Consider the following 26217-nt stretch of genomic DNA (forward strand, 5'->3'; position numbering starts at 1 on the left):
GATCAGGTGATCTATACAACAGGTGCCTGGAGGACTGTGTGCTCCATTCAGGCATCAACACATTCGTTATCTGCCCTCAGAACTTGGCACACTTTAGATGATAATTTAGATGATTCAAAGTAACTAATAAAGCCATATTCCAGAAAACTGTTAATAGTTACCTGATACTATTTCCAAGTTGGAGACTGATGTAAACTCCTGTAACACCACACTCAGGAGGCAGAGGAGCAGGGTTAGGTCTTGACATTGCCGAGAAGGGAAGTCCACCGTCTCTCTTATGGTAATTATGTCTGGAAGGGAGAGGAACTTTTACTTTTCTGCCTACCTCCCCGTTCCCAAGCTTCTAAGTTGGGCATTCCTTATCTGACCCGCATTTCTGGCCTCTGCTCATTCCTCCCCTTTAGCCACCTCTGATTGCAATCAAGCCGTCATTAGCTGCTGTTCACCAACTATGTTGCCTCTGGGCCTTGCTAATGCCGTTGAAGATGTGGAAATCTGATTTAAGAATTAGCTCAAAGGCCACCTCTACAATGCCTTTCCTTACTTCCTCCCCTGAGCTCCCGTGGCTCTCTGTGTGGGACAGCTTACCTTTTGATACTGTCTCGGTGGTGCTGTCTGGACCGGCCTTGCCTCCCACACCAGATGGGTTTCGTGAGGGTGGATGTGGCAGTTGTAAGACGTCAATAAAGTCTGTGACTTCCTCTGAATCAAGAGGTGACTGGATATGACAAAAGTAATGCTATACAGCTTCCAAGGCTAGGTCATAAAAGGCGACGTAGCTTACGGCTGGTTTGCTGGAACACACAAGCTGCTAGTCCTTGAGCCACCATATAAAAAGGTACCACCCTGAAGCCGCCATGCTATGAGGGAGCCCAAACCAGGCCACGTGGAGACACTACACGGAGAGACCCTGAAACCACAAGCAAAGAGAAATGCCTGGCTAGTCCCTCCTTAGTTTTCCAGCTGCCTCTCATTCCAGCTCCAGCCAGTCTAACTGCAAGTGCATTGGCCGCCCTGTCAGAACTGCCAAGCAGAGCCTTTTCCAAATTCTTGGCCTACAGAAACCATGAGAGAAAATGATTACTGTTTAAGCCTCTTCAGTTTTGAGGTGGTTTATTACACAGCAGTAGTAACTCTGGATTGTTTCTAATGCCTACATCACCCACATGGGGCTTCATAAAAAGGAAGGAGTTGCTCCAGAAAGCCAATGAATGCTCAACATTTAGTTTCAAACCTCTTTCTTTGGGCCACTTTTGCCTCTTATGTCAAATCTTACATGGTATTCAACATAGTACTGAAGTCCTAGTGAGAACACTTAGAACACAAGAAAAAGAATAAAGCGCATCCAAATTGGAAGAAATAAAACTCACTATTTACAGATGACATGATTTTATATATAGGAAACCCTAAAGACGCCACCAAAAAAACAGAATAAGTCAATTCGGTAAAGTTACAGGATACAAAATCAGTATACAGAAATCTGTTGCATTTCTGTACACTAATAGTGAACTATCAGAAATTAAGAAAACAATTCCATTAATGATTGCCTCAAAAAGATTAAAATACCCAGGAATAAATTTAACCAAGGAGGTGAAAACTGTACACTGAAAACTATCAGACACTGATGAAAGCAACTGAAGACACAAACAGAAAGATACCCCATGCTCATGGATTAAAGGGTATGGTTAAAATGTCCATCGTATCCAAAGCAATCAACAGATTCAGTGTAGTACCAATCAAAAGTCCAATGACATTTTTCACAAAAATAGAACAATCCTAAGATTTGTATTGAAACACAGAAGACCCTCAATAGCCAAAGCAATCTTGAGAAAGAACAAAGTTGGAGGCATCACTCTCCCTGATTTCAAACCATAGTAGAAAGCTATAGTCATCAAAAACAGTATGGTGTTGGCATAAAAACATACACACAGATCAATGAAACACAGTAGCCCAGAAATAAACCCACTCATAGAAGGTCAATTAGTTATTACAAAAGAGCCAAGAATATACAATCAGGAAAGGGCAGTCACTTCAATAAACGGTGTTGGGAAAACTGGACCATTACCTTACACCATACACAAAAATTAACCCCAAAAAAGACCTGACTCTAAGGCCTGAAATAGCATAAAAACAATCCAATCTAAAAATAAACAGAGGATCTAAATAGACATTCAAAAAATAAGACATACGGCTGGCCAACAGGTAAATGAAAAGGTGCTCAACATCACTATCAGGGAAAATGACAATCAAAACCACAATGAGATACCACCTCATACCTCTTAGAATGGCTGTTACCAAAAAGACAAGAAACAAGTGTTGGAGAGGATATGGAGAACGGAAACCCTCGTGCACTGCTGATGGGAGTGTAAATTGGTGCAGCCACTACAGAATACGATGGAGGTTCCTCAAAAAATTTAAAACTGGAATTACCATATGATCCAGCAATCCCACTTCTGGGTATTTATTCAAAGAAAATGAAAACACTAATTCAAAAAGATATATATGCACCCTTACATGAAGCATTATTTACACAGCCAAGATACGAAAACAACCCAAGTGTTCATCAACTGATGAATGGATAAAGAAAGTGTGTGTGTGTAACAGCATAGTGTTCGGCCATAAAAAAATGAAATCATGCTATTTGTGAAACATGGATAGACCTTGAGGGCATTATGCTAAGTGAAATAAATCAGACAGAGAAAGACAAATACCATATGATCTTACTCATACATGGAATCTTTAAAAAACAAAAACCTCAGAAGCAAGCTCATAAGATACAGGGAACAGATTGGTGATTGCCAGAGGCTGAGGGTAGGAAATCAGTGAAATGGGTGAAGGGCGACAAAAGGTACAAACTTCCAGTTATGAAATAAGTAAGTCCTGGGGATATAATGTACAACATGGCAACTATAGCTGGTAACACTATGTGGCATATTTGAAAGTTGTTATAAAAGTAGATCTTAAAAGTTCTCATCAAAAGAAAAAAAACTGTTAACTACGTATGGGGATGATATTAGCTAGACAGTGTGGTGATTATTTTGCAATTTTTTAAAAAGCTATATAACAATGGTTTATTATCAGTCTTTGGGGGCGTGGTTAAATCAATATTAAATGCCTTTAAAGAAGTTATATAACCTTCAAAAAGCAAGCAATGCAACAATATAAAATTTTGGGGGGAAGGGAAATGCTTTTAGCTAATGAGCTAATTAAGATCAAAACAAAAATACAAAAATGTCAGAATTTCCACAAGGAAATATATTTATTTTTTCTTTGGAATTTGACTCAGAACAGTAACAAAAATATTTACATTAAAATAAATTAAGATGTGATCATTTAACTACATGTAATAATTATGTTGGAATATATTATTTTAGCCTTTCCATTAATTTAATAAAAACTAAGATTTGGTTGTAGATTCAATACCATCCTTCCAAATGTTTGGTATGAAACTTGGTAGCAATGCAACTGTCTGGTGTATCAAATGGCTACAGATTTCACCAAGGAACACCTGATGCCCCTTCCAAGTACCCCAGCTCGCCCCAGACAGATGGCCAAGCCACCTAGCTTCCTTTCCAGGAATCAATGAGGAACATTTCAAAAATAACCAGGACCTGGAGATTATTTCAGAGCTGATAAAGTTCTAGGAATCAGCAAGCCTATCTTTTAACATTAATCCACTAGGAAGGAAGTAGTTCACATGAGATACTGATTCCTCTATTTTGTAGAAACCTTCAGGTTTCCCTAAAATAATCTAAAAAACCCATGTGCATCTGCTTTTTTAGATCATCTGAAAGTACCCATAAAAACCTGCCACTAGACCAAATACTGTACTGGCAAATTTCCACAGCATACAGGAATATTTTATTAAACACCTCTGAGAAGACAATGTCACAGATAAATCGAGTCATTTAATAAGCAGGCATTCTCGTGAAAGCTTTTGGTAGCCTGGAGTAAATTAGAATATATTTTGCCCTTTGAAAGTTTTTAATGTGAACAGAGGTTGTGTGGCTTAGCAGAAGAGCACAGAGGGACCCAGGATCAGACCCCGTCTCTAAGACTCACTAGCCACATGGCTTTAGGCATGCCACTTAAGACTTAGTTCTATAAAATGGGAATTAAAACACCTACCTTACTGGTTGTGAGAACTTACAATAATATGTATGAAGCACCAAGTTCAGAGCCTGGCACACAGTAGGCACTTAAAAAATGGTGGCTGTTAGTGTTTCTTCCAGGTTGAAACTGATAGCAAGAACCCTGGCCTTTGTATCTTGACACCAGTGCAAGCATGGAATCTTACTTAGCAAGAATGCGGATTCACAGATGTGGGCCTGAGGTATGACACACAGCAAACACTGCCATATGTACAGGCACTCCAGGATCACAGTCAGCATAGCCTGAAAAGCTCTTGAAGGGAGAGGTGCCTGCCAGTCAGTAGCAAAGATCCTTTTGGGATGGTTAATCTCCTTTCAGAGGCTGTAAGTCCTAGTGGCTTCTCAGCTGTCCTTAAGAAGATAAGGACAAGGTCACTAAGGCCACTGTAATTCAGATTCCTGGTCTAAAGTTGCTCATGATTCTGCAAGAGTAATAACAAATAACATCTTTCCACAAGTAACGCTTGGGAGGGAGACACGTCTAATGTCTTGATTATGGTCATGGTTTCACAGGTATATACATACATCAAAACTTATCAAATTGTGCACTTTAAAAAATACCTCAATAAAACTTTTTAAAATGTTTACTTAAGCCTTTCACGGTGAGATTTCCTTCTGTTCCCTGACTGGACCCCTTTCTGTGTTCTAAATTTTGGGTCAGAGGAGTAAGGATTAATAATCCAAACTCCAGTATCAAAGTCATACCCAAGCAAGGCCCACAGGTCTGAGTGGTACATGCAGTAAGCAGAGTCCGAAGGCTTCCTCGTCTACTACTGTAGTTCCTTTTGGCACAGAAGACCGTGACTGGTCCCTACAAGGTTTGAGCTGAAGTGACCCCAGAAAGAGCAGCATCTACAAAAGTGAGGGCTGGGCAAATGACTTTGGAAGAGGAGACTAAAAGCAAAAACTTCCCCGCCAAAGTCGCCTGCCAAAGAACAAATTTAAATACCAAATTTGCTTTCTAAGAAATGCTCATCTAGAAGACAACCTGATTCCACCAAGGAGCTCACGAGGCTTGGCCCACCTCCACGCCCGGGAGGCCTAGTAGATTCTGCGAGTCGTGTAGTCCAGAACCATGCTGGCCGCACCCAGCAGGGCAGGTTCCACCAAATCTGACACCACCACGTCCACGTCCTGAACCGAGGACAAGGCTTGCTGGCGGATGACGTCTTTGACGGTGTGGATATAGTGACTGGCTAGCACTCCAGAGAGGATCACAAGGGAAGGATTCATGGTGTGGAGGATGTTTACAACCCCAAGACCCAGAGCTGTTCCAGCTACAGGAAAACAGAAATTAAAATAAGTTTCAGGGAGACAAAAGTCAAAGGTGGAAAAGAGCACCGGCCAGAACAGTTATTCGCACCACCTCATGGGAAGCAGTGCTTTTAAAGATGTTTGTGATTTATCCTTAATATGAAAAGATGATCATGTGATACTTTGAAATGAAAAAAGCTGGGTTTAAACTGTATGTATACTATACTATGTGATCTCAACTATGTGAGAGAAAAAAAAAGACTGGAAGGAAATGTTAATACTTGATCTCTCTGAATGGTAAAACTAAAAGATACTTTTTCTTACTCTCCTGTATTTCTCTAAATTTCTAGAATATGAACAAGTAGATTTTTCATAGTTGTAAAACAAAATAAAATCCTGTTTTAAAAGGCAATGCTGCCAAATACCCTGAACGCAATTCACCCTTTGTCTCAGTGAGCAGGAAAGACACCTCTGGACAGACAGTGCAGAGTGTGGGCCCTGAGGGAGGCCGGGCACCTGCGGGAGCCCCGGTCTGGCTGAGGGCTCCCCCCGACAGCAGAGCTGTTCGCAGCCGTAGGCTCACCTGTTCTCAAGATGCTCTGGGCCTTCGCGTTGCCAAGTTTCGCAGCCTGGATGAGATGGAGTGCGCCCACGGCTTCGTCTTTTGGCACTGACATCCCTTCCACCAAGAGCTGGTCTTCTGTTGGAGCAGAGGTGAGAAGCAGCAGTCATTCATGAGCTGTGATCATCTTTCTATCATTCAGAAACATCCATACACCCCTGCCGGAGGCCTCTGCTTGCCTGCTGTACATCATCCTGAACTTCCCTAACCAGAAAATTCTCAACTCTGACCAGAGCCTCCCTCACTTTCCCTTCCTTGAGGTGTTTTTCCCCAAATTATCAGAACTCCTCTGAGTTCACATCTTCCTTTTCCATCCCAGATGCAGTGATGCATCACCTGTCAGTGCCCCACCTTGGCAGGAAGGCACAGCACCTAGGAAACGGTCAGACCTGGGTTCAGCTGCCACCACTAGCTGCCCTCCCTGACACTGTCGCATCCCCTCCACACATTTCTCTTCGCTGTAAGACTGTGGTATCGTACCGACGCTGTAGATACTTCTACTGTCATCTATAGTCGCTGTCTTTCTGCCCCTCACTCTGCCAGTCACCAACCCAGATCAATCTCCCTCCTCATCTGCTATTCTCGGGCTCTGATGGGAGGAAACCCCAAGCATGCAGACCTGGACACCAACCCGGGTCTCACTCTAGCCACGCTCCCCCATTCCGGCTCCCTGCCCTTCTAAGCCTTCACCTCCTCAAATGGTCTATCCTCGCCCCTGCTACCAAAAGATTTCCCTGTTCTTCTGCCCCTGCCTCTACACACGTCTGTTTCCCACCCTCGCTCCTTTCCCTCCCTGGGCCCTCCACCTGGGCTTTGTGGCTCATCTCCTCCCCCGTCCCCAGGGCCTCCTGGTGAGGACTCCACCACCCTTCCTCTGCTCTTCCTCTCCAGCCTTCTCAGCCTCACTTCAGCTCCCTTGTCTCCTGTCCATCGGCTCCCAGATTCCATGCCCTCCCAGCACTTCCTCCCTTGACTCAGGGCAGCTAGGCTTCTGTTCCCATGACTTGACTGAGCTTTTAAGACATGCATTTACCCCTGTGGGGGCAAAAACTGGTTCTTGGGGGCAAAAAAAAAATCTTTTAATACAGAGAGTACATAAACAGATAAACCTATATGTGGTATATGTTCCTTAGTGGGGGTGATGATAAAAACAAGGTTGAAAAAATAAGTTTTAGGGCTTCAAATTATGTCCTTCTTCATGGTCAAAGCCAGTGAACTTTTCTGGTTTTCTCCTCCTCAGCACCTGACGCTAGCAACTACTCACCCTCCCAGAAACACTCCCTTTCTGGCTTCTGTGACCTTACCCTTTCCTGGCTTTCCTCTCTGCCTTCAAATGTTGATGTTTCACAGGATTCTACCCTCACTCTAAATCGCAGGCAGAGGTCTAATTCCCACCTGCAGCCCAGTCCTCCCCTGAATCAGACCCCTGTAGCCAGCTGCCTCCTACACATTTCTACCTGGGTGTCCCACTGGCACCCAACCTTCATCTGCCAAAACCTGTTCCCCCTCTTACATTCCCAACCCCAAAGGCGTCCAACCAGGAAACTGGAAGTCACCCTAGAATTGTCCCTGTTGAAGTCATCCTCCATTCAACTACCATTTTCCCCCTAGGAAATGAAAGTTACAGTTTGGTGAAGGATCTAAAATTCAGATCTGTGTCTCTTCCCTAAAACTTTTCAGTGGCTTCTCCATTAGCTGCTGGTCCTGGCTTACCTCTTGCTACACTGTAGCTTGCCTTGCCTTGCATGTACCAACACCACTGTTTCCTGTGCTTGGAAGTGCTCCCCTGCACATCCAAACTTGCCTTGTTAATTTTATTTACTTTCTGACTAGACTCCCAGGACAGCAGCCTAAAGCTCCCTTCCCTGTGTGCAGAGGGAACACTGGGGTCCTTCCCATACGCATCCACGTTCCTTAGCTGTCATTCTCATTGTGCTTACACACCATGTGATGATAGTAAATGACTCCTTCTTGTATTAGACTAGAAGCCATCCTGACTTTTTAACATGTCCAGAAACAGCTGTAATTCAAGTAGACCCCTCAGAATTCAAAAACTGTACTATGTTCATACATTTAGGTCTCCATTAAAATCTATATAAAGTACCCACCCCGTGCTAGGGGCTGAGAAAACAATGAAAGAAATCTCCCCTGCTCTCCTGGAGCTCAGCACCCGTCCACCTCCGCTGCTGGAGAGGAAGAGTGCAGGTCAAGGAGACAGCTGCTTCTCCTCTAGGGGGTGAGAAGGGGAAATGTTCTGGCTTCAGTGTTCAGCTTTCTTTGGAATATCTACTTTGAAGGACTTGTCTACCATTTGGCTATTTAATTGCACAGGTGAAAGAAACTGACCGTCATGGAGCTTTTTCGCTTCCCTCTGCAAGGCCATCCCAGAGGCATAGGCTTCAATACACCCATGGCTTCCACAGGAACAGTCGGGTCCATCCAGGGACACCACAATGTGGCCAAGCTCCGCGGCGCAGAAGGAGCTGCCATGGATCAGTTCATGCTGATGGATGATCCCCCCGCCAATTCCTACAGCGAGAGACGACAGTCACTGATGTGGCCCCTCATCTGAAACAGAAACTGTGCTATGGCCATGCCTGGTCTGTGCAGCAAAGCTTTGGACTGTGAGCTCCTACGTAGTGCCTACTCTCCTAGGTAGCTGAAACTTACTAAGTATCAAAACTTTCTCTGGAATCATTTTGGATGGAAATATTTTTAGCAGGTACTTGGCTGGTTTCAACCACAGCTGTGGAAGACAGTCCGTGCAACCTCAGAGTCACCTCACGAAGACAGTGTAACACCTCCAGCACACGCTGCCCGTGGTTCTCACCAAGGTCTTCTCCAACACTAAAGTAAGAGCCTAGCAGCCATGCAAGCACAGTGCCGAGGCAACCCTCAACCAAGGTGAGAGGGGAGCCAGCAGATTAAGTGGACAACTCCGGATGGTATTCTGCAGGCCTCCTGGGAGGTTCTGGTAGACTTCAACCCCCACTGCCCTCAAGGCAATTTTAACAACACACCCTCTAATGGCTCGCCTTCTTCCTACTCCCTCACTGCCGCTCCTCAGAATCACCTCCAAAATAAAATACCCACACTCTGAAATCCTTCTCTCAAGCTCTGCTTTGGGGGGAACTCAAGATAAGACAATCTTTCTAAAAGTATCATATACCACCTGCTTTCTTAAATGGAATATAAAATATAACTTTGCCTCTTCTTAATGCCACCATGTCTATAAAAATCTATGGTTCAAATAATTGTGAATATCAACGACTACCTTTTGTCATGGAGTTCAGGAGTAACTAGGGAGTAAACGGCGTTTCACTCTAATAGGCTCTGCGTTTAGAGTTGTCCTGCCATTTATTACTTCTTGTGGCACTGAGTCAAACCCCACCCCTCTAATTTACAGGTTATTACTGCTCTGAACCAGGAAATGATAGCCAAGCTTGCTAAAACTGTGTCCGACACCAAGAGAAGGGCATGAGCTTAGTGCAGGGAGACAGCATAATGTGGAGTTTAAGAGCACCCAAGTTTTGAAGTTGGGCATGTGTGGGACCAAATGCTGGCTCGACCACTTACTAGCTGAGTCTGTTTCCTCATTTAAAAGACAAATCGGGACATCAGCAGAAGTGGCAGAGTAGGGAACTCCAAAATTCCATCCCTCTGCTAAAGCAATGAGTAAACTGGCAAAAATGGTCAGAATCAACTTTTTTGGAACTCTGGAAACTAACCAAAAGTTTGCAACAACCAGGGGAATAATCAAGAAAAAAACAACTGAATCTAAATAAAGAGATATCTGGCATTTTCTGGTCCCATCAGCCCCACTCCTCACCCCTCAGCTTGGCGGTGGCCTTGAGTAACAGCCCACATTCCCAGCACAGATGGCAGCACCGGAGGGGGCAGATGAACCCTGTTCTCAAAGAACTGGTTAGTTTCGACCTGCCTGGTGGCTCCTAGAGGACCAGCTCAGTCCTGCCTTTATCTCACCCACCTTCCAACTCCTGAGGCTCAGGGGGCATTTGTCAAAACATTTAAAGATATATGTATTAGGCTCTGCTGCCTAGGACAACGGACAACAGATGGGACAAACAATACACTAACCAAAGAGAGTGGGAGGAAAAGCTGGGGAATAAGAGATGAGATGCTCTGGGGAAGAAGGGCTTGAACGGCTCTGACCAGATGCTGGGAACGCAGACAGCCACAAGCCTGCACAGGGCCACGCACATGCTCTGAGGAGACCTGGGTGGGCCCTGAGCCCTTGCTACCAGGCTCTGCTCAAGCAGGCAGTGAAGGTGAAAGCGGAGCTCAGCACTGCCTGGCCGAGTAGTGAGGGCACGTGCCCCAACACACGCGCTGGCTCCTGCAAAGACCTTCTCCTTCTCCTCTTACCTGTGCCTGTGATAAGCGTCACAAAGTTTTCCAGGCCCTTTCCCTGACCGAATTTCCTTTCCGCCAGGGCGGCACAGTTGCCATCGTTGTCCACCCACACCGGGAGATGCAGAGTGTCAGACAGGGGGGTCCTGAGATCCACGGAGTTCCATTCTTGAATCAGCTTGGTTGAACGCAGCACAATTCCTTCCCGAGGATTTACACGGCCACCTGTGGAAATGCCTGAACTCCACCAAAAACACAAGGAGAGTAATTCTGATTAGCAATCTCAGAAAAGTGTGCTGACTTCCTAGGCTTGGAGCACAAATTAACCCACCCAAGATCTAAGACAAATAAGCACTGCAAGGAAACAAGGCTGCTCTGAGCTAAATCTGTGGCTCCTCACAGACTGATCATTCCATCAAAGCTTCTCCCATAATGCTTGTTGGGGTCCCAGGGAGTCCCCATGCTTGGGCTCCACAGACAGAACCTGGAGCCACTACACACAGGGCAGACAGTGACTTGATGTTCCGTCACGCATCAGAACTCGGCAAACTCTGTACATGAAAATGAACACTGCTTGGACATGTAATTCACAATCTCACCTACTCCCAAGATTCTGCAGTTGAGTTTGACAGCTTCTGCTGCGGCTTCTACACACATCTGTAGGATTAAATTAATCCTCTCTTCATAGGTTTTAGGATTGAACTGAGTATACTTCTTAACTATTTCACCCTAAAAGAGAAAAAACAGGTCCGTCTCACTGCTTAGCTAAGGAGCATACAATGAATCTTTTGAGCTAAATCAGACATCGCTCTAGGACAGTACTGCAGATTTAGATGACTGCTGGGGAAGGGAGCCACTGCCTGGCCTGGGCCAGCCCTGGGATACACCCAAGTAGTTTCCTGGGAAGCCAACCTGCCATATGGCTGTTGAGGCAATGACAACTCCACAGCCAACCAGATGGGCCCTCTCTTAAGCATAAATTGAACGCTGACTAATCCAAGTCTTCATTAAAAGGTCATATTTTACTCTTTCAGGATGACAGAATTTCCTTGTTTAAATACTAAAGCAACTAAGTAAATATCCTAAGTAGTTAAGCTTTAATTAGCTCCCTTAACTGAAGCCAATAACGGTAAGGCACCATGATGTTTAAATTACTGTGCTTGGTGACATGTTTTAGTATCAGTCAAGGATAGTCCCTCCTAATCTTGTTTTTAAATTTTTTCCTTGCTCTTCTCACTTGTGCATTATTTTAAGTAAATTTCAGAATAATGTTGTTAAACTTTGAAAAAACTCTCACTGAAATGTTGACTAGAATTAGATTAAACTTACAATTCAATTTGGAAAGTGCTGACATTTAAAAAATACTCAGCAATCCCATCCAGGACATTATTCAAGCCTTTTTATTTTAAAGTTTTATAATTTTCTTTATATACATCACATAATTTTCTAGTTTAGATTATTCTTAGAAGTTCTGTTGTTCTAAACAAGACCTCTTTTTCCATTCTTGTTATTAATGGATCTTTGTTCACATACAAGGGTTAGAGCTGTCATTAACGACTGTCATTAAAAATAAACCTAGTTGTGCTTCTCAGCCGTCACTCTGCATCAGAATCACCTGGCAGCTTTGAACAAGTCCTGATGCCTGGCCCCGCCCCAGAGATTGGCATCTAGTTAAGTCTGGGTTGGGAGCCAGGCATCCATATAATTTTTAAAGCTTCCAGGTAATGCTAATGTGCAATCAGGGTTGATAAATACTCACCTATGGAAAACTCAAATCTTTGCAGACAATTTCATATAAGTAGAAAGTTATTGATATTTATATATTTATCATATCTAGCCATTTTACTTAATGGTCTTAATTCCATGAGCTTCTTGGTTTATTCATATTGTCTATAAACAATATTTTTTGTTTTATCCAGTCCACAAATCGCCATTTTTGCTGTCTGTTCCTCGGTTTATTCCCTTCAAAACTTTGAGAATTATGTTAAATAATGTTGCAGAATACATCCTTCTTTTCCTCTTCATTTTAACAGGAATGCCTCTAGAATTTCACCACTACAAAGGGTATTGGCCATTGATATGGAAAATTATCATCTTTATGTTAAGAAAATATTCTCGCATTAGCATTTTTTAAAGGGTTAAAGGAGACCTTTTGGCTTCACTAGATAAAATCATGTTTTATTTTGCTTTTCTTTACTTGATCTAAACAACTTTCTGTTTAAAATCCTCCAAACTTCGTACAGCTATAATGTTTCAAACAAAGATTTTTCTGGTAGGTTTCTTCTTCCTTGTTAAGTTACAGAGATCATTTTAACATGGATAACATGGTGTTCTATGAACGCTCTGTCAACACTGTGGTACTGGTTTGGTTACGTGACTGAAGGTACACTGTACTCAACTAAAATCATGTTCCAGAGGAGAAGCAGTTCCCCTCCCCATTTGCAGATACCCTCCTCTGGTCAGTGAGAGTCATCAGCATGCTCCATACTCCAAGTTGTCACTGAGTACAGAATTTCAGGTCTCTTGGGTGGCAGACGCCCTCTCTGGCACCTGATGGGTCTCCCATTGTCAACTCAAGTCCACCAACTTGGATTCCAAGAATTTTACTTCTTTAAAATGTTGGTGATTAGTAAAATAGAGAGACAAACATTGTGAAGGATCCAGGAGTCAATACTGTGGGCAAACAATTATAAGCTCTTGTGTATGTTTCTTGTCCAACTTTCCAACCACACTTTTAAAAAATCAACTGTTTTATATGGGATACAAAGTTAAGATCTTAGGAATTATTTTACCTTCATGCTGACTATTGCAACTCGGAGGTTCGTCCCACCAAGATCAACAGCCAAGGCACTGAGAGTTTCAAGAATATGGTCAATATCTTGGGAGATGTTATCCTTCACAGGAGGAAAGCAGAATTTCTTTTGTAGTGGCTCTTGAAGATCAATAGATTTGAGAAACTTCAAAATCCTTGGAACAGCATTTCCATCCCCATATATCTTTGAACTGCAATGTCCAAAAAGTCAATTAAATTAAAATGTTTCTCTCATACATATTTAATTATATTAAGGACATGGTATTAATGGAATCTGAGACTTCAGGTAATAAATCGTGTGTGCTTCTTCCTTTTAAAATAACCACCTCTGGATCTCTTTAGCAACACTGTAACTAAACACCTTCACATTATCAGTGGAATACCTAATACACTGTTGATTGACATACAACTATTTCCAGCCTAAGATACCAACAAAATGCCTGAATCATCAAAGAAAAATTATCTTTGTTAAGCCAATTTCAGAATAAATCATAGTTTGGGACAGTACTTTTTTTTTTGCTTTTGTACTTTTTGTTTTTACTTTCATGGAGGAAAAAGTTATTTTCAGAAAAAAAAGATTCAAATACAGGAAGACCTCATTAATTTGAAATAGAAAGGAGGACAGTCTAAATTAGAAAGCTGAACTACACTATTTTTAAAGAAAATCAGTTATATTCTCTAATACTTATAGAAAGTCAAAGTAGGCTAAAGCAGTATTTCCTAACAGAAATGCTATATTAATTGAGACAAATAAATTATTCTCCATTGGAACCCTTCCTTGGTAGAGTAATAGGAGGTATATTAGCAAGCCCTGTCTCACCAGCAGCTGGGGACCCTAGGGTTGTAGAATGAGAGCTGTTAGGATGACTAAACAGTGATGACAGCTTGAAAATGGTGCCCAAGGCAGCTCCTCCTTTTAAATCACTTTTAAAAATATATATATACACTCACCAAGGGTACTGTTTACCAAACTGAAGGTGCAGTGCTTGCAATATTTTGTCTTGGGTATCGGCATCCCGGACATGAAGAACATTCTCCCCTAGGTAAATCCAGTGATGTTACAATGATTCAGAAGTGGGAAAAACCATAGAATATAGAATCAGCAGTGTGTTGTGTTCACAATTAGCCTTGAAACCCAGAAGACTTCAAACAAGTTTTCTATCAGAGAGAACTTTCTACTTTCTATCTTTCAAAGCACTCCCTGCAGTATTTCCATAGATCAAATACTTAAGGGCTCTAGGTTTCTTTACTTCCAAAGAGCAGAAATCATGCTTTTGTTTACTGAAGTAAATAAGGTAATGAATCCAGTAGCCACCTACCACTCATCTACTCTTCCAGCAATGTCCACTCTTTCCATCTGCCCTGCCTTCCATCTACTCAGTTCAATAAGCTGGTCAGTCAGTTCGTCAATTAGCCAGTCAGCTGTTGAGGCAGTCACTTTCTCCCCATATATTTTCTGACCAATTTGAGGGAGTAAATACAGTGACAGTGACATGTTTTTCAATAGGCCTGGCTAAGAAGAGATGAGCAGAACAGTGGTGGCTGGAGAGAGGCGTGGGGTCAGGGAAGGGGTTGTTTTGTATTGTTTTGTTTCTAAGGTAAAAGAGGCCTAGGCATGTTAAAATGAAGAGGCTAAGCATACATGTAAGAGAAAGGAAGACTGACAGTCCTTGGGAAGGCAGGGGATTCAGAACACAGGTAGGGAGCTGAGCAGTGGACCGGCAGGAGTGATCCCACCCCAGCCCCTCCAATGTAAAGGCAGGTGTAGAGGATGGAGGACATGTGTTTATGGAAGTGTGGTGACTGACAGAAAGTACACACTGCCTTTGAAAGGAGACCTCGGTGCCAAATTCAGCGTTCAATTCTCTGTTCACTTCTTATCTGAACTCTCAGCAGCATTCAGCACCATCTCCTTGAAACGCTTTCTTTCCTGGGCTTTAATGACACCACACTCCTGGTTTGCTGAAGTTCCTTTCCAGTCTTCCCTCCTGGCCTCTCCTTCCTCATCAGAAGGGCTCCAGAGGTTGGTCCTGGGCTCCATTTCTCGCAGAATGCACCATTATCCTCAGTATCTTTTGTACTAATAACAGAACTCTTAGCTGGCACTGATCACCCAGCTAAAGACTGTATGTATTCTCCTGCTTCCCTGGCAGCTAGACGTGGCCATGTGACAACATTCTGAAGACGTGTGAAGAAGTGCCTGCGATCTCCAGGTTGTGCTTTTAAAGGGAAGGACATCTTCCCCTCTCCTCCTTCCCCAATGGCTAAAATGTGGACTTGACAGCAAGAGCTGGAGCGACCATAAAAGACAGAGGGAGGCTGTCTCTGATGACTGCAGAGCTGCCACACCAGCGAGAAACAAAGAAAATCTAACTTATTTGAGGCACTATTATTCTGGGTCTCTCTGTTACAGCAGCTGAACTGATATCCTAACTAAACACCATCTATATGCCAATCATTTCAGATTTGGATCTTAGCTGCTTATCTGCCATAATCTCAAACTTAACATGGCCATGACAGGACTCTTAATTCTGCCCCCTCCCAAACTGTTCCTTCCTCAGAAGCCAACGTACCAGGAAAGCACATCCCCGCTGCTCAACCCCAAAATCTAAGTTATTGCTGATTCCCTTCTTCCCCGCACCACTCACATCTAAGCACAGCAAGTGCTGTAACAAACCCCAAATCTAACTTTCCTCCATCTCTAACACTACAGTGTAGTCTCAGCCACTGTCATCCCTCACATGAACTGAAAGAACGCCTCCTAACTGGTCTCCCTGCTTTCACTCCTGCCCCACCACACTCCTCTCTCCACGGGGCGGCCAGAGTGATCTTTCTAAATTCAAGTCATACTGTGCTATCCTCTCTTAAAATGGCTTCCCATCATACTTAGAAAAAATCCCAGATTGTTTGCCCTGGTTTACAAAGGTCCTCCTCCTCCTCTCTCATCATCCTGTACCACTCTTCCTCTCCAGCTACACGGGCCCTTCTTGTTTCTCAGACACATCAGGCTTGTTCCTGTCTCAGGGTCTTCACACTGGCTTTTTCCCTCTGCTTTTCCCTGACCCTCACATAGCTGACTCCCCGTCGTGCAGATCTGAGCTTACGCATCATCTCCTACCTGAGGCCTTCCCTCATCCAGTCCAGCATTACCCTACCTTGTGTTGTAACCCTTACCCTACCTTGTGTTGTAACCCGCACAGCACACAGAAATCATAGACTCTTCTTTTCTTTGTGTGTGTGTGTGTGTGTGTGTGTGTGTCTACCATCTCATCTCTTCCCAGACACTAGAATGGAAGTTACATGAGAGCTCAGCCCTTCTTAGTCCAGTTTAGTTTAGTCTGAATCCCAGTGCCCAGCACCTCGCAGGTACTTATTAAATATTTTCTTAATGAATGCATTAATTAAACCGAAAGAATTTTCATCTAATGGCTTCTATTTTCTGTGAAGTAGGGAACAAAGTAATATGTTGGGAAAGAAGGTTGAAAGATAACAGAAAGTTAGGGTGGCAATTGTGCGAATCAGGAGAAAGAGCAGAGCTGGAACTAATCTCTTGGATGCCATTCCAGTTCTTTTTCCAGTAACTACATTTTCCCAGTAGCTACAGAAATATATTTGCATGTAAATAGCATAAGAACTTGAACTAATGTTAATAATGAGATCTCTCTCAGTTCAGCAAATTCATTAATGACATCCTACTTATACTTTAGTTATTTAGGGGCCTCTTATTTGGATTTGCCATGCTCCAAAGTACTGACTACAGGGTCTCTACTGGGCCCAGAAAAATGAACACTAGCATTTACACAGCTGCAACACACACAACCACATTCTCTCTTAAACACAGCCATCAAAGGCCATAATTAACTAAGGAACTTTTAGCTCTGGTAAAACAAAGACAAAAATGTAAGAGCCCTAAAAAAACTCGGTAATCACCGTGTGCTATTTGTAGACTTCAGGCTACAACTGATCATTAACCTCACTCACTCACTGATAAAATCGTATGCCGGCACTGATCCATGCATACCTGATAATAGCTCATACACAGGTGTTAAGCCTAGTCAGTTGAAATATAAGCAAAGGTAAATACCTGTTTCTCTTCCAATCTGACGTGTCCCTAGGTTGATCACAGGTGTTCCAAAAGCACCAACCTCTCGTACCCCACAGCTGCTGTTCCCAATCATACAACCAGCGTGGGCGACCAGCTGTATAAACTGGTCAAACGGAACATGTTTAACTGCACGAAAATTGGGATGATGCTCGATGCCCTTCTTCCTCATCACTCGAACCATCTCTTTGCTCCCTGTGAAAATGAAAAGCAACAATTGTTAAATGGTTTCTGAGCTGACAATCTTCATTGGCAAGTATAGGCCCCACTTAGAGAAATCTCCTCTATAAAACTCATAAGTTATTAGGGAAATAATCATTTTAATTACTAGTCTTTTCATGAATGATGAATATCTAAAATGACTGGTCAGCCCTCTGCTTGAACTTGAAACAGCAGCAGTGAGGTCTCTTCAGACAGCATCCACAAAGCAAATACTAATGCCCTAGGCAAAGCCTTTACTTTAAAGAACAATTAAGAGGCTCAAAAGTCTCCATCCCTTAAGCCAAGAGCTCCTCAATGGAAAGGCCTCAGCACTCCACACACCAAGCTGATCAGGGGGCCTCACACGCACATTTACATGAACAATGAGACAGCAAGCAGGCCCACGTAAGTGGATTAAGCTCCAAGGAAATACAGATAGGTTCTGATACTGTGGCTGATATTTTATTTTAAATGCATGATTTTTTAAAAAGTTACAGATGTATGAGGGGGAGCAATATTTATTAACGCCTCTCTACTCACCCCTTCCTGGCTGCTGTCTCCCAAGGGAGGGAACACGGCTAATCTGATTGGTTAGAAGGCAGGACAGCAGCCACACCATGTTCACCAGTGGCAGGAGCCACGGATTTAACAGAGGCTGTGCGTGTAGGTGTTCTCTGTCTTTTTAACTTTCTCTCTGTGGCCAGGTAGGTAACAGACTGAGGGTCCAACTCCTTAGAGCAGGTCTGGCCACTTCTCTCCTGCCAGAACGCACCAGTCATCACCTGTGATCACTACAGTGTGTGGCACACCAGAAGGTGCTACTATTCCAAGACTCAGATTTGAGCTCAGCTGAAGGCTTCTCTTTGGCCTTATGTCTAAATCACAGGCACTAAACCTGTTTTCCAGGGAATCCTACATTAGGGAGCTGAGTACTAAGTCAGATACTGAGAAAGTGATGCCTTGACTCCTATTTCCCTATTGTTCCTTGTATATATTTTATTGAAAGCCCTGTGAAAGGGAGAGGTGAGTGACAGATACGATTTAGGCATTCCTGGGACCCTTTACTTCCACAGGGGTAAAATATCTCTAATTATAACTTATATACAATAAGGAAAGTATAATACAAACAGAATGACACTGACAGTGAATAATGAACAAGAGATATACTTACATTATAAATATTTATACAGTTTAAAGGATTAGAAAAGAATATTAAGGTTTCTGAAATACTGATACATTAGCTGGATGAAATCTGGGTTGAGTGGTTCTTAAATTTTTTTCCACTAACATCCTACTTTGTTTCCCGTAACAGAAAATATGATTCAAGACACACTAAGAGAAGGATTCTTTCAGAGTAAGATGGTGACATCTTGGCATTGCAGAGAAGGGGTCCTGCCTCCTTTACCAAAAAACGCCTCAGAGCTCAGCAATGAGTGGAGTCAGCTAATAACAACAAGTATTTGAAAACCCCTCAGTGGCAGGCCCTGCTCCAGCATCTCTCATTTGTATCTCGTATCCCCCCCATTAACCTGCCTATGGTCTCACCAGCCCCAAAGATTACAGTTCCACCTACTAGTAAGGTGATCAGTCAGGTTACGGTTAAGGATCAACTGGTTGGGAACCAGATCTAAACTGCTGAAGCTCAAGATTAAGTTAAGGCATAGCTAACATATATAAGACAACAAGAAGTAACAATAATGGCTATTTTACTGTGGTCAGTGGGATCATTACTTTCCTAGAGACACTCTTTCAACTTCTATGGTTTGTATCTCTTGGCCACTGCATTTTCTCGTGGATGGAAATTGGGAGGGAGGAGACTAAACATGAAACTAGCATGGAGATAAGAGATTTTTTAAAATATTTCTTTCTTTCCTACTAGGTTTCTACTAGACTTGACAATAATATCATGAACTCTTCAATCTACTGCAAAACTGGTGATCCTTTGAAAATTGAACTTCATTGTATTTTGGAATAGAATGGCCTTCAGTGATAAGACGAGGAAGAAAGGAAGGGCAGTCAAAAGAAGACAAAATAGGAACATGAAACTGGGAAGCAGGTGGTATACTTTACTTTCCAAGTTCAATTACCTGCATCAATATTTGGAAACAGAACTAGGGTCCGCTTGTTAAATGAGATAAGTGCATCCAATGTTAATTCAAACATTTTAATGGAATGCTTAATGTCAGTGGTCACAGGGTGCTGTAGTGCAACAATGTAATCTTTAGATTTTACATCATCACCTGTGAAAAGAAAATCAAACCACAGTGCTTCGTTAGTTAAGAATCTTAAAAGAGGAAGATGCAAATTCTAAAAAGCAAGACCCCAAAGTCTCTGCTTTTAAAAATTATAAGGAAAAAAAATTTTGTCACATTCTAGGCAGGGCATCCAAATTAGGATCAAATGATAAGAACTTACAGCAACAAATCCAAGGATTTTTCAGCAAACTTAATACTTTACAAAGGTTTTTGCTATCACAGACAAAATATGTAACTTTAAATAGCAGGCACTAGACTTCATTGTTTTAAAATCCAAAATATTTCAAAGCATTAGAAAAATGTGAATCTTTCCAATTTTTAACTAGTGTTTCTAATGAATTATCAGAAATGTTAATGAGTAATAATATGTTGCAAATCAGGGCATTTAGAGATTGAATGAGCATTAAATACATTTCATATAATGCACAGAAGCTTCCCCATACCGTTACCCACCAGATTCAACAAACGGCCAGTGTTTCTTACTCTGTTCACAGGACTAGAAAGGCTTCACTCATCCCCAGGCTGGGGATCCAAAGGACAGTTCCACAGCAAAAATGTATAAGTGTAAAAGATTTGGATGGATACTGCTATGCCAAATAACACAAAAACACTTTGAAACAGGGCCTAGATTATCCCATAAAACTGAAAATGAGCTCTACTCGCTTATTTTTAATGAAAGAATACATTTCTTTGTGGTATTAATATTAATGATCAACTTTATCATAAACAGTAAGTTTATCATTGATCCAAATTCAACTAGCAGCAGTTATCTTTTATGATTTAATGGTAAGTTTTTACTAAGAATCTTCAGAAGTATTAGATATAAAAGACTACAGCCTCCAAATTTTTATTTTAAAAAATTATTGGTTCCATATCATGTTCTAAATGGGGGTGGGGTGGGCATATAATTATTAAATTTTTGTACAAAGTAGGGAAAAAAGACTCAAAAGCTTAAAAGAATCTATCAGAAACAGAAGTCTAGAAAGATGTGATCATCACAAACTCAGGTAATCTACTAGATACAGATTGGGGCCATTAGAAAGAAACTATCTCAGAGAGAATTAAAAACTTGGGGAGAAGAACAGCAATAAAAGAGGTGTCTGCTGCAAAGGACATGAAAATATTATGTATGTGCTGCAACCCAGCCACAGGCACAAGTTGGTCCTTCTCTAATGTGTATTTCTACAACATGAATTATCTCATCTGTGCCTGGTAAATAGAGGAATAATATCAGTCTTTAATGTAGCAGCTGATTTATTCATACATGACTCCCTGTGGCTGATTATAAAACTGCCCCTAAGGCAAATGCACACAACAAGCTGCAAAGAAATGCAGTACTTGTCACCAGGCCCCTCACCCCAGCTCTCTCTCCGGGTTCAGCGTGCCCATGTGCTCTGTCTTGAGAACACTTACAGGGCAAGTCTCTGATCTGTGTGCCTTTCCTTTTTGGTGGCAGTTCTTTGAATGAGGATTTATGGAGCCTCTGTGGTTCTATGTAGAGGATTATTCTATACAATACAGTCATATTACTGCTAAGGGGCAAGTGGAAGAAGAGGAAGAAAAACTCCAGCAGTGTGCCCCATGACAGCTTTCCACATGTCATTTATCCCCTACTTTAATTGTGATTAAGAACCGTTTGTAGTACACAGAAAATAACCCTATAATGCAGGATGCAGCAGGACTGCACTTTGTAACTTACAGCTCTATGTGGAGCCATTTAAGCAGTTTCTTCACTTAAAAAGGACAGCAAAAGAGCAAAAACTGGGCATCTTTTTTTTTTTTTTAAAGGACAGTGAAAAAGAAAACAGGATGATGAAGCTAGAGTCATCCATCCCTGGCAACAAAACATTGCGTGCAAAGCCTGCACCTGTTCCTCAATGTACAACTTCTGACATTGTCTGCCTTTGTCTCCACAAGTCAGCAGCTTCAGCCCTTCCACACAGCCCTTTTCATTACCCTACCATCATCTGGTTCTGTGTCGTAAAGTATTTCTCTCATGATTAGGAATATAACATGTCCTTTGAACTTTGCCAATATTTTTATTAGGATTGTTATTTATTAATGTTCTGGATAAAGCTGAATGTTCTTAGTGGCTTACCCAATGCGATTTTCCCTTTAAGCAGAGGCATAACATCAGAAATTGCAGGCAGGGCTCTGCACAAAAGGTACAGCTAGACTTTGGCTCAATGTCTTTTTTTTCCCATCCACTGGTTTAAAAAATTTTTTTGAGTTTTTGCTATTCTGTCATTATTCTTTTCACAAAGAAACTGCTTAAATGATTCCAGCTAGAACCTTAAGCCCTACAAGTACAGCTTTGCTGCATTCTGCTTTATAAGGGTTATTTTCTATTCATTGCAAGTTTTTCAGAAATACAAAGTTTCTCAGAAGACATACAGAGCTAAGAGTATAATCAGAACAGAATGCAGGGCTGTTTACTTAGAAGCACAAAAGAAGGGGAGACTGCAGAGGCAGAAGACTGTTCCACCAGCACTGTCTTGACAAGTTCCCTGACAGTTACGAATGTGCCCGAGGATACGAAATATATAGAACGAATTAACTTACACAATAGAAAAGCCCAATTTCTTTCCTGTCTAATGTGTTCCGGATTTAAAATATATACAGTCACTTTGATTACATGGTCACTAAATCAATTTACTATTCATTAACTTCATTATTCAACAGATCGACCTCTTCACAAAGGAGAGTCCTAAATACCTAAACAGATGATTAGTCCTGATTTGTCCTCTTGATAGTACTCACTATAAAGTAATCAACTGACATCCTGTTTGTAAACCTATTTTCTTTGCCTCTTATTAGCAAAAGGTAATTTCCAGGAATCTAGATCAGTGATCATTGAAGATTTCAGACCTTAACGCTTAATTAGAGGTAACAAACTCTAATGGTACCACTATGACTTTTACTTTTTCATAATAATCATAATCCCTTATATTAATAAGTATTTATGGCTCACTGCTTTCAACATTCATGATCTTATCTGAGTATTCTAACAAGCCTATAAGAAAGGCATTAAAATTAAAAATAACGATTTTTCCATTGTACTAAAAAATAAAGGAAAACAAAAATAAACACTCATAATTCAACTAACCAGAAGTAAATATTGTAAATGACTTAGTGTACATACTTACCAACCTTTCCATTATGTTATTGTTTTTATAAAAATAGCATCATATTATATGTATACTTTTATAGCTTGCTTTTTTTTTTTTTTCCTTTTTGGTATGTCAGGATCTGTCCCTGTAACTAAATACTCACCCATAACATTATCTTTAATAGATTAAAAGCATTCCATTGTATAAATATAGTATAGATTTAAAAAATTCAATCATTAAACCTATTTTACAGAAAAGGTGAGTCTCAGAGAGATGAAGTCAAACCATTGGGCAAGATCTATGAACTAAAAGCCTTAGCCTTCTGACTGCTAATGGAATATTCTATCCACACAGTTTCTAAAAAAGGACTGAAACACATCCAAACTTTCTGACAAAAGCAACCAGTAGACCGAATGAAGTCTGATACACACCTAACCACATCCGAATGATGCTCATGTAGTCTTTGTTCTTGGCGGAGAGAAGTTTGTCATAGGAGGGGCAGCCTGCCAAAAGGATACGATCGTGGTCCTCACACATGGATATCAGGTGTTGCTCTGCACTTCGGGTGCAGCACACATGATAATGAGCCAGTTTCGTTATGGCGTGTCTGATAGAGTCATCAATGGTCCCACTGACTTCCCCACCTTCGATGTGAAGGATTCGAATGTTCATCAAGGCAGCAGAGGTAGCCAGAGCCAGGGCATCAAATCTGTCTCCGTGAACTATCATGATATCAGGCTTTAGGCGATTAAGGACATCTGGTAGCTTCACAAGGGCGAGGCCTACTGACTCCACCATGGCTGCCTCATCTTCCCCTCTAACAATCGTGTGTAGCCGGGTGTTAATGTCAAAGTCATCTTGTTCAATCATGCGATATGTGTTTCTGGAGCAGGAGAGAAATGAAAATGTTAGAGCATGTTCTTAAGTACAGGGCTATAAAAACACAGGAGAAAAGAACCTAACATTAGCCTGGAAGGAAGAAATACGTTACAAAATTACCTTGCTAAAATAAGTAAACTTAAGTATAACTTACAAAAATTAAAAGCACAGACCATAAGTATACAGATGGCTTAATTTTTCTACACAAATGCCCCTGTTGCCACCACCCAGATCAACACATCCCGCACCTGGAAGGTCTCACTGTGCCTCCCTGGAGGGAGAAACAGCGGAGAAAGATGTTTTTATTAGGAAAAAAGAGACCAGATTTTACAGTAGTCATGACTTTTGCTTTTTAAAATATATATATAAACTTGTAAAAAGGAATATGCTGCTTAATAGGAAAAAAAAGTAAAGCTCATACAAAAAATACTACAAAACCAGGATCCCTGACAGGTCACTACAATATAAATTTCTGAATGATGGAAATTATCTCCTGAATTCTCTTTGTATGGCACCATTAATGCAGCATAATTCTGACTGGGGTGAAAATGTAGGTTTTATAGCATTAAATTGGCTGTGAAATGCAGTCTTGGGTCTGTTTCATGCTTCAATAACAGCAGAAATTTTCAATGCCTTAAAGTCTCCTGTCTGACTAAATTTTAAAAGATACATGACTTTTTTCTGAATATATAATATTTTGTTAAAATTGGAAAATACAGAAGATTATCATGCATAAACCTACCACTCAGCAATACCAGTATTACCATTTTGATTTTTCTTTCTAGCCATTTTATGCATAGTAATTTAACATGGTTGAGAACACAGCACAGTATAATTCTGTAATCTACTTAATCCACTTAACACTAAACTTTCTCAGATCATGAAGCACCCTTAACGTAGGGCACCTATACTGCCCTAGCAGTCATTTTATAGATTTCTTTGGGTTTTCCTACAAAGGCTATGATATTGTCTGTAAATAAAGACAACCTTTGTGCCTTTATTTATGTTTCTTGCTTCAGTGTGCTGGCTGTTACATCCAGTACATGCAGAAGTGATGAAAGTGCGTATCCTTACCTTGTTCCCAATCTTCGGAGGAAAGCGTAGATTTTATATTAGCTACAGGTTTTTCACAGCTGGCCTTTATCAGACTGAAGAATTTCCTTTCTATTCCAAGTTTGCTAAAAGTTCTCACCATAACTAGCTGTTGAATCTTGTCAAATGCTTTTTTAAACATCTGTTGAAATGGTTGTATTGGTTTTCTCTTTTATTCTGTTACTCTGTGAATCACACTGATTTTCAAACATAAAATCAACCTTGAATTCCTGAGATAAACCCACTTGGTCATGACGTATTATTTCTTTTATTTATATTGCTGGCTATGACTTGCTAAATTTTTTTTGTTTAAATTTTTTATGTCTATATTCATGAGGGATACTGATTTGAATTTTCTTTTCCTATAATGTCTTTGTCAGGTTTTGGTATCAGGATTATGCTGACTTTATAATATGGGAAGTCCCCCGGCTCCTCTATTTTCTGAAAAGAGTTTGTGTAAGATTGGTGTTACTTCTTCCTTAAATGTTTGATAGAATTCAAAAGTGAGGCCATCTTTGTAGGAAATTATTTTTATAGGAAGTGTTTGATAATGAATCCAATTTCTTTAAAAGATACAGTGCTATTGAGATTTTCTATTTTTTGTCAGTTTTGGTATGCATTGTTCAAGGAGTTTGTTCATCTAAATTGATTGTCAAGTTTATTGGCCTAATATCCCCCTTTTATTCTTTTAATGGCTGTAAGATCTGTAGTTGTATCCTCCTTGTCATCTTGAATTGGTAATTTCTGTTCCTTTTCTTGTGCTTTGTAGGATTTTGTCTATTTTATTAATAATTTCAAAGAAATAACTTTGGGCTCTTAATTTTCTCTGTTGTTTAATCTGCTTTTATATTTCACTGATTTCCACTCTGGTTTCTACCTTCTACTTACTTTGGGTTAATTTTCTCTTTTTCCTGTTTATTTAAGTGGAAATGGATCTTTTTCCTTTTTTAATGTATTTGAACCTATAAATTTCCCTATAACCACTGCTTTATCTACACCCACAAATTTTAATATATTGTAATATTTATTATTCAGTTCAAACTATTTTCTAATTTCCCTTAGGATTTCTCGTTTGACCCATGAGCTTAAAACTCAGTAAACAACCCAATTAAAAAATGGACTAGAGACCTTAACGTACATCCCACCAAAGATGATATAAGGATGGCAAATAAGCATATGAAAAGATGCTTCACATCATATGTCATCAACGAATGCAAATTAAAGTGAGATACCACTACACACCAACTAAAATGGCCAAAAGCCAAGAACACTGACAACACTAAATGCTGGTGAGGATGTGGAGCAACAGGAACTCTCATTCACTGCTGGGGGAATACAGAATGATACAGCCACTTTGGAAGACAGTTT

At 41.0% G+C, this 26217-nt stretch overlaps 1 protein-coding gene across 5 annotated transcripts in view; it reads right to left on the reverse strand.

The window, feature by feature from the left end:
- Positions 1-26217, reverse strand: part of GNE (glucosamine (UDP-N-acetyl)-2-epimerase/N-acetylmannosamine kinase) — a 61515-nt gene that overhangs the window by 11901 nt on the left and 23397 nt on the right. For 3 of the 5 annotated variants that reach the window (XM_031450023.2, XM_031450026.2, XM_031450025.2), the window contains 10 exons: positions 23310-23761; positions 19601-19753; positions 17295-17507; positions 14162-14249; positions 13191-13401; positions 10998-11127; positions 10414-10635; positions 8374-8556; positions 5989-6105; positions 2433-5428 (listed from right to left, as the gene is read on the reverse strand). In XM_031450023.2, coding sequence (XP_031305883.1) covers positions 5193-5428; positions 5989-6105; positions 8374-8556; positions 10414-10635; positions 10998-11127; positions 13191-13401; positions 14162-14249; positions 17295-17507; positions 19601-19753; positions 23310-23761 — 2005 coding nt within the window. In that variant the 3' untranslated portion in view covers positions 2433-5192. Of the gene's footprint in view, positions 1-161; positions 5429-5988; positions 6106-8373; positions 8557-10413; positions 10636-10997; positions 11128-13190; positions 13402-14161; positions 14250-17294; positions 17508-19600; positions 19754-23309; positions 23762-26217 lie in introns of those variants that run through there. The other 2 variants (XR_010382719.1, XR_010382718.1) reach the window with 2 other exon arrangements.

The sequence above is a fragment of the Camelus dromedarius genome, chromosome 10, assembly GCF_036321535.1.
Source record: "Camelus dromedarius isolate mCamDro1 chromosome 10, mCamDro1.pat, whole genome shotgun sequence".
NCBI classification, from domain to species: Eukaryota; Metazoa; Chordata; class Mammalia; order Artiodactyla; family Camelidae; genus Camelus; species Camelus dromedarius.